The sequence below is a fragment of the Natrix helvetica genome (genome assembly GCF_964273705.1).
Source record: "Natrix helvetica genome assembly, chromosome: 13".
NCBI lineage: Eukaryota > Metazoa > Chordata > Lepidosauria > Squamata > Natricidae > Natrix > Natrix helvetica.
The window spans coordinates 16,257,114-16,272,963 of record NC_138557.1 but is presented as its reverse complement, the minus strand read 5'-3'; the positions used below and the strand labels follow the sequence as shown (position 1 = coordinate 16,272,963).

General features: G+C 42.8%; 1 protein-coding gene across 3 annotated transcripts in view; it reads left to right on the top strand.

Annotated features, from left to right (window-relative positions):
• Positions 1-15,850, top strand: part of TNRC6A (trinucleotide repeat containing adaptor 6A) — a 51,001-nt gene that overhangs the window by 1,795 nt on the left and 33,356 nt on the right. For all 3 annotated transcript variants that reach the window (XM_081965845.1, XM_081965844.1, XM_081965843.1), the window contains exons 3-4: positions 11,307-11,397; positions 15,815-15,836. In XM_081965845.1, coding sequence (XP_081821971.1) covers positions 11,307-11,397; positions 15,815-15,836 — 113 coding nt within the window. The remainder of the gene's footprint in view (positions 1-11,306; positions 11,398-15,814; positions 15,837-15,850) is intronic.

Below are 15,850 nucleotides of genomic sequence, written 5' to 3'. Positions count from 1 at the left end.
GGAAAGCCTTCCCCATTCCTTATATGAAAGAAATAACGTTCCCAGTTATGTTGAATCAGGCATAATGAGGATTCTGACTGAAGAGTTGTTTGTATATATTCCTCACTCTGCAGAATATATAAAAGCATGAAGAATATATTAAAGGCGACCTAAACACTTACTTACCTTCATTACTGAGCATAGTCATGAAGGGCTTGTGAAAAGCTACTGCAGCAGTAATGGTTCTGTTTATGTCTCCATGATGTTTTTATTATGCCCCTCGGAATAAAAGCTGATTAATGGGAGTATTTACCTTTTAGACTGGCCTGACTATTGTTCAGGTCCTTGACTTACGACCACAATTGAGCCCAAGACAGATTTTATGACCATTTTACAAGCTTTCTTGCCTCAGTTGTTAAGGGAATGACTGCAGTTGATAAGTGAGTAACCTGGTTGTTAAGTGAATCTGGCTTCCCCAGAGACTTTGCTTGTCAGATGGTCGCAAAAGCTGATCACATGACCCCCCCCCCCCTAAATGTCATAAATATGTGTCACTTACCAAGCAACTGAATTTTGATCATTGACCGGTGGGGGCAATGCTGTAGTCCTGTGTCACTTCTTTCAGTGTTCTTGTGACTTCGGACAGTCACTAAATGAATGGTTGTAAGTCAAGAACTACCACTACATGGGCTGAAATCCTTTAGTTCATATGCCACGTAGAAAGGCCCGAGTCAGAGGACAGTTGAACTTGTGGCTGTTAACATAGGTTTTTGTAAGGGGCAATATTTTCATGCGCAGGCTATCTTTTATATCATCTACAGCAACACCCCCTCCCCTTTTGGGTGCTAGGGACCAGTTCTGTGGAGGGCTTTTTTCTGCAGACCTGGAGGGTGCATGGTTCTGAGTGCTGTTTGGATCCTATGGGGCTTTGCTCACTTGTATGACCTAGTTTGTATGGCCATGGGCTGGTGCCTGGCTGCGGACCAAGGGTTGGGGGGATATCTGATCGACAGTATTCCAGTTCTTTTTGATAATGAATCTATAACACGCCTGGTGAACCAATGTGTGTAGGCAGAGTTGTAGAGGGAAAAATAGACTTTCTTTCCAGTCTTTGAAAGTTTGGCCTACAACAATCAGTAAAGGGGTCCCTCAAGACTAAATCCACCATTTGAGAAATGCATTTACTTGGATGTTGCCAGATCTCTGCCCTCCCTTGTCACCAAAAAAGCTGGTTTCATTCAGTTGTGAATTATTTCAACGATCAACTAGAAATGTGCAACTCTTTGTGGTTAATATTTGCACCTCTGCCCATCCTATCTTGTTGACCACTAAGCAGAGGAAAACTGTGTCCCAAAGGATTGTTCCCTGTTATGGCTTTGGGCAGTCTTTCATCTCTTTGCTTTAGCTCAGGGGTGTCCAAACTTGGGAACTTTAAGACTTGTGGACTTCAGCTCCCAGAATTCCCCAGCCAGCTCTGCTTTAGCTAAACATGTCACGTACTTTAAATTGTACCTTTCTTAATGGGTAAGTAACCTTTGCATATGTAATCCATGCACTAAAAGTTTACCAAATTTTGCCTAAGGTTTTAAATTGCAGCTTTAACTTTTATCGCTTTTAAATTCATTGAATTAGGCCTGAGGTTCAGGATATTGTACCTTTCCTGGAGGGAGCCAAATCCATACCTACTCTCAGCTAGGAAACTTCCCTTGGTGACTCTGGATTAGGCATAATTTCTCACAAGGTAGTAGTTGTGGAGCAGAATCAGAGAAAAGAGCTCCTGGAGGAAAGGCAGGGTAAAAACCTAAGGACTCAAAGTAATTGGTACTATCAATACAGAAAGCCCTTGACTTACAACCACAATTGATCCAAAAATTTCTCTGACTAAGTGAGACATTTGTTAAGTGAGTTTTGCCCCATTTTATGACCTTGCTTGCCATGGTTGTTAAGTGAATCACTGCAATTGTTAAGTTAGTAACACAGTTGTTAAGTGAATCTTGCTTCCCCTTGCCTTTCTTGTCGGAAGATCGCGAAAGGGGATCACAGGATCCTGGGGACACTGCAACCATCATAAATATGAGTCAGTTGCCAAGCGTCTGAATTTTGATCACGTAACCATGGGGATGCTGCAACAGTTGCAAGTGTGTAAAACAATCATGTCTCTTTTTCAGTGCCATTGTAACTTTGAACGGTCAGTAAATGAACCGTTATATAACTCGAGGATCACCTGTAAAAACATAAGATCACACTGACTATATCAAGACAGTCTTTATATTACCAGCCAGTCATAGATCCTACGTTAACGTTTTAAAGAATCTTCGTGTCTTAGGTGACTGGTTGTCGCTGAGCATACCTTCCCTCGTGGGATTGCATGAAACAAGCCAGATCTGGGTGGGAACGATGGGTACCAAGTTTGGGTATTTAGGGTGCTGTCACCTAGCATACCAAGTAATATTCTGAAGTTTGTGAATTAATATGAATTAGTATGCATATGCATAATACAAATGCATTAATTTTTCAACATTTCTATATATCTTGCCCAGGCAGCTAAGGTCCCAGTAAAATTTAGAATTATTACAATAATTATCTAAAAATCAAGAAAAGATAAACAAAAAACAAAAAACCCCACCCTCAAATTAGGGGCAGGATGTAAATGTACATCTCCAAACAGCCTCTTTAAAGCCCATTTATTTCTCTGGAATGCAAGGACAGCCAATTTTACTGGGATGGGGCAGCTCTTGGAAAGGCCTGTTTCCGAGTCTCCCCTTGATCTGTTGATGAAGAGGACCCCAGAATATCCGCTTGTGCACAAATCAACCAGGAGACTGGATCTAAAAACCATATAATTTTGTTGCTAAGATTTCAGCCCATCCAGTCTTTTGATTGTGGAAGGCAGAAACCTGAATAAATAAATCTTTTAAGACTTCAGAAGGCAAAAATAAGCACCTGGAATTTGTATCTGGAAATAAACCAATAGCCAGTCTCTAATGCTGGTGAAGCAGAGCTATATCAAGTCATTGCCATGCAGATGGCTGCATTTTGTACCAAATGTGCCCAGTACTTTTCAAGTCATTGAATGTTGAGGTAACAAGGGTGTGAGTGACTAGTGCCAGTTCTGAAGGCTGCCTACTCTCAGAAGGGGGCAGTTGCATGCCAACTGACTTAGCTACACTGTCCATTAGATCTTCCAGTAGGCACTATGAGTCAGGAAGACTCTCAAGTTCCAGGCATGCTCCTTCATTGGGAATGCAGCCCAATGTATAGTTAGGAATGGCACGAACAGCTGTTTCTGGACAAACGGGCAATGCATCTTGCTGGAGTGCATTTTCAGCAGATTTTGTCCCATTTTCATCCTTTCAGTCTCCAGATGCCGTTTTAGTACTTCCACAGCATCTCTGCTTGGCCCAGGGTAAAGACTCGTAAAAGGATATCACCGTTCCCTTCTTGAAGATACTCTACCCCACCGGCAGCTGACCGTTTTCAACAGTTTCATCTGCGTGTTAAATAACATGGAAGACCAATGCTGAGACGTGTGGTACCTTATGCTGGAGTAGCTAAGAGCTCAAGTAATATTGATTGTAATCCTCCATTTAGCGCAGTGTCCCTGAATCTTAACCCTTGTTGGCAGCCCAGAAGAATTTCATCGTTAATGGTATTGAACTACTGCAGAGTGAGCCACGTTCCCTCCAGGTCTTGTGAGGACATCCAGCTCTGCCCTCCATGTCTGGGCCAAAGCCTAGCTAGGGAAGATCCAAATCTGTTTCCTTCAGAACTTCCTTCAGCCCAACCACTTTATCCAACCCCTCCCCCAAAATTGGAAGGTTGGAAGTTGTATAATGTGGGTGGATTGAGAGATGCAAAGGCCTGCCACTGCCTTTTTCCAGGACGCAGGCATGTCCCCCACCCTCAAAAAGACATCGATCACCTCCCAAATCCAGGCTTTGTGGATAAAGCAGGTGGCGGGTGGGGGGTGGATCTTGCCCAGAGATGGCTCGGCTGCGGAGGACCCTGTCCAATATTAGGGTTCACAAACCCAGTGGGATCCCAGATCCCTGCAGAGGCCCCTGCCTTAATTAGCTCATTTCTTTCTGCCCACAATATTTGTTATATGTGTGTTATAGGCCTCCTTTTTCCTCCTCAGTTCTTGTGGATGACGATCTCTACATAACCATAATTCTGATATAGGGTAATGCTGGGGAAATAAATTTAAGAGCTTGTGGTGAGCTGGGGAAAGTGTGCTTAGTCTGGGGAGAGAGAGGGAGAGAGAGCCAAGGGGATTAACCACCACTAATCGGCCCAAAGCCATTCGCTGAGAGGGAAATGGCCCCCAGACAGGCTGCTGAGAAGGTTTCCTGGCTGTGGGCTCCCGCTTGCTGGCTCTGGCTCTTGCAGGCCTCGTTCTTACCCTTACAGCCTCTGCTGCAGATGTTGCCACCTAAGACCCCGATTTCACTCTCTTCTGATTTCTCCAATTGACTTTGTAGCCACAGCTGGGTGGAGTTAAATGAGGCCATGGCTGCATCCTCTGGGGATTGTAAAAGTGTGGGCCTCACCAATTCTGTTAAACAGTTCTTCCTCTTTCGGAGGTGCAGGTGTTGAACGGAGTTGAAATCGGTCTGGAAGGGCAGCAATTTAGGTGAAAATTCTTGAAAGTGCCAGTGCCAGTTTTGAGGGAGGGGGAGGACGGGGTGCTTGAAGAGGCTTCAAGGTCCTTCCCTGTCTGAAACATTTAGTTGATGCTCCGCTTTTCTCATGTTTCCTTTTCAACCTGTTGTTCAGAGTTTGGCCTTGAGCGTTGGAGGTTGTGTCGTTTCCCTAACTAGATTCCCCCTCTCCCCCCAGCTCCAGTCTGGGGAAGGACAGAAAACCTACAAGCTTCATTTTACCTACTGTAATCCACATAATCTAATAATTCTTTGATTCTTTAAAAATATGTATCTAATTTAAATAATATTGAGAGTTACAATACAAAGAGTTCTGTCTACTTTTAATTTATTAAAATTGCAACGTACTGAAGTGTAGGAGTAGCTGATGTGGAGTGACAGCACCTGGCCAGGAATTCAAAGGGGGCTCCACGGAGCTCCTGAAGGGAGTCCTCCTGCCCCCCTCCAGTTCTCCACTAAGCCTGCTGCCAAACCCTTGATGGGGGAGGGCCTCTAAAGGGTAGTGCCCCCCCCCTGATCCAGTAAGAAAAATACAAGCCTCTGTTTATGCCCAACAAGGGCTGTCTAGCCCTGCAGTCTAGATAGTAGGGTGGCGGAATAGCTTTAAACCAGCGGTCCCCAATCTTTTTGGCACCAAGGACTGGTTTTGTGAAAAACAGGGCCTGGGGGGGAGGGAGGTGGTTTCCGTCACTACTCACTTTCAGCCATGTGGCCAGAGGGTTGGGGACTCCTGCTTTAAACAGCTTCCATTCGTTCCAGAGCTCAGTGGAAATGCACCCCTAGGTCTATCCCGGACTCTCTTTCTTCTTAAATGTAGGTACCTGTTCCAGCAGCACCTCTCCCCTCCTCCTTTTCCTCCCTGGCATTGCCTCTCTCCTCACCTGTCACAGCCTGCTGCAGCCCATCCCAAGCTGGACACAGCTGGATTTCTTCACCTCCATTGGTCAATGGGCCAACTAAGTATCCACTCCTAAATCTAGCTTGGCCTCTCAACTCTTTGGATCTGCCAGGCCGCTCCCCTCTTTCCTTTCAGCTCCACCTCTTGCCTTGGCTGTTCTGCTCTCCTTTTGCCCTGGGGATCTCGCCGCCTTTCTGCCTGGGCTGAGGTTGGCACCAGCAGCTGCCCAGCTTGGGACCCTCCTTCCTTTCAGAGGTCCCCAATTCCTATTTCTTTGCAAGTTCCGTGCTGCTTCTTTGCAGGCTGCTTCTCTCTTCCTTCTGCCTCATGCCTGGGTTTTTCCAAGGAACGGCTCTCCCAAGATCTGTCTCTTTTCAGTTACGAACCTGCAGTCAGGTCCTTGCAGCCAGCTTGCTTGAATCTACATGGCAAATCTCCAACTTTAATACTTGGGAGTTCAACTCCCAGAATTCCCCAGCCAGCTTTGCTTTGCTGAGTGGGGAATTCTGTGAGTTAAGTCCACAAATCTTAAAAGTTGCCAAGTTTGGAGAGCCCTGCTTTATAGCCCCATTCACTTTACTGGTTCTTCAGGGTGCTGTAGACGTCTGCTGTACAAGAGCTAGATCGGTTAAGCCTTGCTTAGTCCATAGAAATTGAGGAAGAGTTCTCTGAGGTGTTAAACTGTGTTTCCCTTCATTTAAGACGGAAGATGGAAAAACAAAGATGGCATTGTATACCTTTGTGTTACTTTGTGAGCAAACAGAAGTCTGTGGTTGCTTAAGCTGTATTACATATTTTTGATTCAGGAACACTTTCTTTCAGTTAAGTGTTATCTACATCCATGCCAGCCTTATTCTCCTCCTATTCCCCACCACCACTGCATTACTCACAAGATAAGTCCTGTGGAGTGCTGTCAAAATTTATCTAGCTATAAAAACTCTCCATAAAATACTCTGATTTTCAGAGTCTTAATTTCTTTGAAGAGAGAAGGCTTCCGTTGCTAATCATTTCATAGAGCGGACATTGCTCCTTCCATCTTCCTCTGGAAACACAATATGAGAAAATTATAGTGGGACTAAAAAGTTTGTGGACCCTTTGGATTTTCAGTATTTCTGCATAAATATGATCTAAAATCTGTTTCCACATAAAGCCTAAACATAGACGAAGAAAGCCTGATGAAACAAATGAGACAAGAACTTTGTTCATTTATTTATTGAGGAAAATGACCCAAAACTACATATTTGTGCATAACAAAAGTTATGAGAATCAATGCATTAATACTGTTTAGGACAGTAAGATGATCTGATCACTGGAAGCTGTATGTGTCAGACTTGCCACAACTTAAGCCTCTAACTCGGGTGTAATTCAAAAGGTTCTGACAGGTTCTGGAGAACCGGTAGTGGAAATTTTGAGTAGTCCGGAGAACCGGCAAATACCACCTCTGGCTGACCCCAGAGTAGGGTGGGAATGGAGATTTTGCAGTATCCTTCCCCTGCCACATCCACTAAGCCACACCCACAGAACCAGTAGTAAAAAAAAATTGAATTTCACCACTGTTCTAAATAGAAACAATTCTTGGATCCATTTGTTGAGAAAGGTATAGTTTATTAGACATTAGGTCCATTGCACTAGGGCAAAGCCAGAACTGAAAATTGCGCACCAAAATCCATAAGTTCTACTCCAGGGGTGTCCAAACTTGGGAACTTTAAGACTTGTGGACTTCAACTCCCAGAATTCCCCAGCCAGCTATGCTGGCTGGGGAATTCTGGGAGTTGAAGTCCACAAGTCTTAAAGTTCCCAAGTTTGGACACCCCTGTTCTACTCTTTCCTCCTTTAACACTGTCTCAATGCTTCCCAGTCAGTGTAACCAATATGGTTCAGGCAAGTTGTGTTCCTAACACTCATTCAAGCACAGGTTGCTAGATGGACCCCTCCTTCCAGCTGGGTGACTTGAGGCAGCGTCTCAAGGAGATAAAGCCCTTACTTTCACTTCCCGAAGCATCGCCTCCCTCCCCACACTTCATGGTAGTCTGTCACCGCAGTGAAGCACAAGCAAGTATAAGATCTCAGCTGATAGTCTAAATAATTTAAAATTAAGGGAAAAAGCAGATGCTCTCTCTGGCAATCTGGCCCTATACCAGTTCGTGTCCTGGAGTGAGTCGCTATTCTGCCCCACAGCCACCCTGGCACAGCACACGTTTTGCACATCAAGGGGGATAGGAGGAGTGCAGCTCAGGCAGGAGCTGATGCGCCAACAGAGCAAGGAATTGCTCTGCTACAGGCTGCTCAGTCCTGAGAGGTGGAAAAGGGTTGCTCCTGGCTCTTGTGCAGGGTGGCAACCTAGCTCTTTGGGTGTGTGGGATTTGCATGCGTGGCTGACGGAAGAGCTGGGTGTGAGTAGCTGGCCGTGTATTGCGTAGCCTACTGCGTGTGAGGCTATGCACCGTGTGTTCCCATGTCATTGAGCTCCGAAAGGGCCTTGCAAGACAATACCGACTTCAACGTTGAATAACCCTTTCATCCCATTGAATGTGGGGATCATACAGTGAAAACTCTTATACAGGCAGTCCTCGACCTACAGCAGTTCATTTAGTGACTGTTCAAAGTTACAAACGGCATTGAAAAAAGTGACCCGTGACCTTTTTTCACAGTTGCAAGCGTTGTAGCATCCTCACGGGACACGTGAAAAAATTCAGATGCTTCGCAACTGGTTTATACTTACGACGGTTGCAGCGTCCTGGGGTCATGTGATCCCCTTTGCAACCTTCTGATGTCAAGTCAACAGGGAAGCCAAATTCATTTAGCAACTAATTTAACAACTGCAGTGATTCACTTTAAAAATGTGGCAAGAAAAGCCGTAAAATGCGGCACTGAACAAATTTTTCATTTAGCAACATAAATTCTTGGCTCAACTGTGGTTGTAAGCCGGGGACTAGCTGTAATTTAAATTGGCTGGAAAATGGGCTCCGTTCAGCCGATTGTGTACATGTGGAAGAGTTTAGGAAAGGCAGTTCTTCTAAGGTAGCTAAACCGCATTCTTTCTCCTTGCAGTTTCATAAATGAAACTACCAAAAATAGTCCTGTCCAAATACAAATCATTGCTCCAGATTTGTGTTTTATAAGACTTTTAAGTCAAGGTTTGTATGCATATTTTATATTTCAGTAGGTTGCTATGGAGGGGGAGGAGGGGAGAAGAGTCCTTATAGTGGTTGGGTTATTTCCTTGAGAGCATCACTGGGACACATTTCACAGCAGTGCCTGGCAGACAAGATTTAGATTAACAGAGTTGGAAGCGACCTTGTAGGTCATTTATATAAATTTATATCCTTTATTGTCATTGTACAAAATAAATACAGTGAAATTAGTTTTGTTGGTCAGGGATGGTATAGGGCAGTGGTTCTCAACCTTCCCAATGCCACGACCCTTTAATACAGTTTCACATGTTGTGGTGACCCCCAACCATAAAATTGGTGTCTTGGTTCCTAAGACCATCGAAAATATGTGTTTTCCGATGGTCATAGGTGACCCCTGTGAAAGGGGCGTTCGACCCCCAAAGGGGTCCCGACCCACAGGTTGAGAACCACTGGTGTAGGGTTTCCTGCTTGGGTGGGGTGGGGGATTGGAATAGATGATCTACAAGGTCCCTTCCAACTCTATTAATCTGTGTAACAGGAGGCAGATTGTATTCCATAAGGTTAAGTAAAACGGGTTTGGTCAAACCATCATGCCCTTGATTTCGCTGAGGGGCTTGGCCTGAATCCTGTAGACTTTGGGAACTCAAGATCCACAGTAAGGATTTTAGATAAAAAGTTTGCAGAAAGTAATGGGAGAGGAGCTGTAATAGGATCTATTAAACAGGTCAAGGAAAAGCCATTAGCTCATGAATCTTCTTACTTTTGCCATAAAGCTCAGACGATGAAATGAGCAAAATGAGCTTGAACTCTGACAATGGGAAAGCAAGGGCAATGTCTCCTAAGGACATTGGGTTAATTTTCTCACTGTATTGGCTATAGCAGCTGAAGGATACAGGAAGCCATAGATACGTGCACCTGCTTAGAAATTAGTTAATTTAGCAAAAGTGTAGAAAATATTGGCATTAAAATCAGGATGGAAACAAGAACACTTCTGTATTATTTTTTGCCGTTTACAATAAATCAAGGAGAAGTTGAAAATGCTGTGTTCCAACAGCAAAGAGGCTATTAGAGTGAAGAGGGGTTTTAATTGCTCCAACCTCTCTTGGAAAACAAACTGATCAGGGTTCTTCCAGGAAACGCCTCACTTCCTCTGGCTGACAGTGCTGCCCTTCAGACAGAAAAGGAAGGCATAAATGTGTATTAACTGCCAATGGTTTGATACTAACTGAAGAGTAAAACTTAGTAAAGGATATGGAAGCACAGTGGAAAAACAAATGTTGGAAGCAAGCCAGGATTGACGTTTTACCACAAAGTTTATGCAGCCTGGTTCATTCAGAAGAATCTACCACTTGCCCATGCGGCTTTTTGTCCACTTGAGCTCAGCATGATGTCTTCAGTGACCTGGAACAGCTTTTGGAGGCTGAGGGGGGGGGGGGAGTTCTTCCACCCGTATTTGGAAATGCTTCTTGAGTCTCTGGGGAAACCCAAGTTGTTTTGCATCTAAATTGCAATGTTTTATAAATATATCTTTGAAAACAATGTTCACAAAGTGGCAGGCTTTGGTTACCAAATAATAATGGCAAATAAAATTGGGCTTTAATTATCTATTGGTTTCATGGAAGGCTTACTTTGATGAAAATCTTCTTGTTGGACCCTTTCTATATGAGCCTGGAGGATGTTTCCCCCTCCCCCCCCCCTCATCTCCCCCTGCATTACCTTCCTGCCAAGTAGAATAGAATAGAGGTCATCTAGTCCAGTGGGTCTCAACCTTCCTAATGCCGCGACCCTTTAATACAGTTCCTCATGTTATGTAATTATTTTATGTTTTCCATATTTTTTCAAAAATATGTGTTTTCCAATGGTCTTAGGCGACCCCTGTGAAAGGGTCGTTCGACCCCAAAGGGGTCCCGACCCACAGGTTGAGAACCGCTGGTCTAGTCCAACCCCCCTTGCTCAAGCAGAGACCCTATAGCATTTCAAGTCCTTGCCTCGTTCCACAGACCTTAACTCCCAAATTCTGCTCAGTGCTGTGCCTTCTCTGAACAAGTTCTTGGATAGTTAATCGTACTTGTTCTTTCCTGTAATGCAACAAATTGGGGTGGTTGTTTTTTTTTAAAAAAAAAGCTCAACAAATGAAGTAATACGTAGCTTTTTGTTTTTATTAAAAAGTAAAGTTCAGGTATTATAGGAACATATACAGATAGTACTCGTCTTATAACCACCGTTAGGACCAGAATTTGCATTGATAAGCAAGGCAGTTGTTAAGTAAGTCACACCCAATTTTACTATCTTTTTACCACAGTTGTTAAATGAATCACTGCAGTTGGTAAATGGTTATTAAATGAATCCTGCTTCTTCCCTTGACTTTGCTTGTCAGAAGCCAGCGGGGAAGGTCATAAATGGTGATCACCTGACATTGCAACCGTCATAAAAGCATGACAGTTTCAAGTCCCCAAATTTTATTTACATGACCGGATGCCACAGTAGTCATAAATGCAAGGACAGATCATAAGTTACTTTTTTCAGTGCCAATTTTAACTTCCTGTGGTCACTAAATGAACAGTCGTGAGGGCTACCTGTAGTAGTTAGGATATTTTTCCAGAATGCATTCCTAACTTCAGCCCTATCCTCCAGGGAATTGGTGCAAGAGGAGGAAGAACAGTTGATGGAAGAAAAGAGAAAGAGGAAAGACGACAAGAGAAAGAAAGAAGCTGCTCAGAAGAAGGTGAGCGGGGGAGTAAGGTGTTTCATGAAGTGAAGTTGTGCCCTCAGGTTATCTGAATGCTGTTCCAAATGTGTCTGCTCTAATTAAGATACTTGCTTGGGGCGTATTAATTTAGAAGAAAAAGTGAGTATTTCATAATGGTCTGGCACCTGACAGAAATATCATATGACACCAGAGTCACCTTATGGGAGGGGTGGGTGGCATACAAATTCAATACACAAATAAATAATAACTAAAATTATACACAGACACACAAGTTGTAACAATAATAGGTCAGTGTACGTAAATAAGAGTGATCCATTTCTTTTCTACACAGTTTTCTGATAACTAGTAGAATTCATAACTTTTGTATAGAATGGTGCAAAATAAGATTTCATCTGAGCCAGTATAGGTGATAAAGGAGGATTAGACATTCCCGGAGAATAAGGCTATTGAGGGCATGACTGTAATGAAGGCACTTTCCCTCTTGTTACTAGTTGTTGGAAAAGTAAATGAGGAGGGATTTATGTCATCTGGTATGTTGTAGCATTGCCCTTTCTGCTTGTTTGATTATTGGCAATAAACATTAGCCTGTGGTGCAGCCAAGGCACATGAACTCAACAAGGCAGCATTTTGAACAATAAGTGAATCCGGTAAAATTGTAAGCTATGGTAACTGTCACTCTATGCTAAAAAAGATTCTCTAATTGCCTCAAATACTGTGTACCTTATTTTTTAAAAATCCCATGACAATTAAGACTTTTACACTTACAGATCTTTTTCTTTATGCCTACCTAGCTAGGTATCATTGAGTGGGAATAGATCATTGAGTGGGAATAGTGTCATTGAGTGGGAATAGTGTCTAATACGTTGGTTTTGGAAACAACGTTGTAAAAATCAGACGAGACAAAAAAGTAAAATATGTTCATTGAGGTGGTAATTTAAACTATCCAGTCAAGAGCTTTGCTGAGAGGATCCACAATTGAACCCTCCTCCCTCTCTTCTCTGCCTCCTACCAATCTAAAAAATATCCAGATACCCATTGTCATATTTGATGTGGGCTTTCCTTAGCAAAAGTATTGTGGAATGCAAAACTACTTTGTGAATGTGCATTACAGATACAGCATTTATAGTATTAGCTTTCTGGTTTCCACATGGAAATAATGTTGTATTTTTCATTCACTTTTGCAACAAAACCCGAAAGTATAAAGTGCATTTATTAGAAGATAAACATCTTTGCTGTTTTTATGTTTCAGGCATGTTTTTGAAAGTTAATTCATTGCTGTTTGTCTACTTCTGTGACAGGCACATGAAGTCTTGAAAAAGTGTGTCTGACTGTTCCTTATTACTTGCTGATGTAATATTCTTTTTAATCATTTGCTTAACCTTTTTTCTGTTAGTTTACAAATAGCACCCAGCATGAACTACCTTTGTCATCCTGCTATAGAAACAATAAAGGGCCTTAAGTTCCCACTGTTTCTTTCAGTAGAACATTTTTTTAAAAGAATTGGGGGAGGGTTCCAGCCAGAAGCTAGTTGAAATACTATAATAGAAAGGTCTGATGTTTTATTTTGAGATTAGAAAGTTTTTTTTAATGTAGTGTACAGGTTACTAAAAGCCTCCATGAAGTTTATTTATTAGAATCACAACCTAAGAGACTGAAGTTATAACAGACCCTCCAAAAGGTTTTTATAACCCAGTTTCAAAGTTACAGCCACTGCAAGGTCCCCACAGTTTATTCACCTTTACAACTGTCCACAGAGACATTGCAGCACGCCCCTCCCCCCATCCCACTTTGCTGGATCCCCACAGGCCTTGCAAGGGTCAGCTTCCCACATGCTACTTCCCATACCCCCATCACAGATCGCTCACTTGCCTTTTACTCCTTAGGCCTAGGGAGGGAGCAGTCTCTGCACTTGTTCTAACCTCCCTTTTCACTTGCTGTGGTTGCTAGGGATTGGGCCAAGTCCTAGGCATTCCCCTGCAGGAAGACCAGGCCTTACCCATCAGCTCTTTGGCTTGAATTCTGGCAGAAGAACAAGCTGACCTCAGAGAGGGTCACTCTCCAGTTTATTCTGCAATACTTACTTAATTTTTTAGCAAGTCCAAGCTTGATTCTGTTTAGTTTACTACCTTAAGTTCTCAACGGACTTACTTGATTTTTAGAACTAAATTTTGAGGAATGTTGAAGAACAAATATTGGCTTCTGTTATTGTAGAAATAACTTTTGAGAGCTTTTACTTGAAAGTCCATTGTAATGTGCTGAGTCACTTTCTAAAAAACATTCAGTATTGTTTGCTTATTTCACAATATTTCAAGGTTGCCAACCAGACTTTGGTCAAGATAAAAAATTATATAAAAATTAAAAAATTTTTTAAAAACGAAGCACTATGCATCACGGGTGCCCTTAAAACTAAACAAACTAAAGTTTGAACCAGATTTATTTGATGTGCTTATGGAATGCCATCTTCAGGCTCATCTGCACACAAGGTGGGGGGGGAGGGGAGAGAACATTCCACAGAGTAGGGGGTCATCCCTGAGAAGACCCGATCCAAGTCCCATGAACTTTGAAGGGAAGGGGTACGGCACGGGCCTCTCTTCAATATTCTATCAGATAGGAAGATGTGAATTTGGCAAGACCTTGCTATAATAGTATCTGACCACTGTGCTATACAGGGTTTTAAAGGAATTTACCAGCACTCTGAGGTTATTTATTATTACAGTGACTTCAAAGTAGGTATTATTCTGGCTTGGTGAGGCTGTTTTACCAGGAATATAGCGACACATTTTGTACCAGCTGTATAGATTCCAGGTCAGATATGGGGTGTGTGTGTCTTAAAGAAGCCGTCCAACTGAAGGGACAGAGACCCCTTCCATCCTCAGATTTCATCTGTGTTTTCAGCAGCAGCCAAGGGTCCAGAAGTTCATGGAACTTCATTCCAGACTCTTGAATGATCTCTCAGCAGCTTCATGTAGATGTTAAAATAAACTGGCAGAAAGCACTGGTCCCCGAGGCATCCCACACTGGGGTTTCCAGGGACTCAAGTGTTGATCTCCCATGATCCCCAGCTGAGATAGGAGTGGAACCACTGCAGGATGGTAACGCCAATTCCCAGCTCCTAAAGCAGTGCAGAAGGACGCTCCGGTTGATGGTATCAAGACCACCAAGAGGGACCCATTCACCCCATTGGGCTCTGACAATGGTCATCATTTAGACTAGTGACCATTACCATTAGGATTGCAGAAACAGGCACAACTGACTGGCATTAAAAGCCTAGGGTCATCAAGGAATAGAGCAGCCTTGTCATTTAAATGAATAAAATCCTGACTGAAAAATATTCCAATAGTCTCCACCTGTTTTGGGCAAGTTTCCCTTCCATGGTCCAGCCTTCTTTGCACAACCTCAACACTACACACCAGTCATTTGCAGCTTGCTACAGTCAGGGAGTTCCTCCTGAGAGACCTGTCATTCTTCCTCCTTTATTATAGTAGCAGCGATGTATCTCATGATTTATATGGATGCATTTTTACGATGACTGTGATAATGATTTATCACTTATTGCGGGAGCTTGTGCACCAGAGACAAATTCCTTGTGTGTTCAATCACACTTGGCCAATAAAGAATCCTATTCTGTTCTGTTAGTTTTTTCTCTAGGTGTTTCTCTATTGCCCCAGAAGGTAGAATCAAAACCAATAGACAGCCCTTCAGATATTTGATGAGAACAGGGATGGGGAAGCACTTAAATTTTGGGCTAAAACTGATTCAAGGTTACTGTCAACCACTGAAGCTCATCCGACCTCACAGGGTTGTTATAGGAATAAAATGCAGGCAGGCCTCCCTATAAGCTGACAAAGCAGGATATAAATCTAATCAGTATTATCAATTCATGAGGTTTCTAATGTCTCTCCTACATACCAGGCTTAGATGCTCCATTTTATCGCAAGCTCTTAACAAAGCAGTGGGAGAGATTTCTCATCTTCCTAAGCCGATTGTGGGCTTCCAAGAGGCATAGGATGGCCAGTGTGGAGCAGCATGCCCTCCTCCTTGGCTATGTCCAGCATATTCTAGTATTTCAGTCCTGTTTTAATAGCGGCTTGAATATTTTACCCGATGCCTTAATTGGGAGTTAAGGGGGGTTGGGAATTATTTGTAAGAAAAGAAAGAAGATCTAACAGATGCACATTCTGATTGTCCAACAATCCTCTAACCATGTTGGTTTGCAGCTCCCATAATGTGTAGCAAACATTATCCTTAACAAAGCATAAAATATAAACCTTTATAGGGTGCCTATAAAAGAAAATAGTTTGTTTAGGTAGAGGGGAAATAATAGGACCAAAGTTTTCTAATGATGCCCCTAAATTGGTAGTAGGTCTAGTAGTGATCAAAAGAGAATTAGGAAATCAGTGACCAAATTTTCTTTTTTTTTTTTACTTCACAGGCCACTGAACAAAAAAACAAAGGTAAGTTAGTTGAA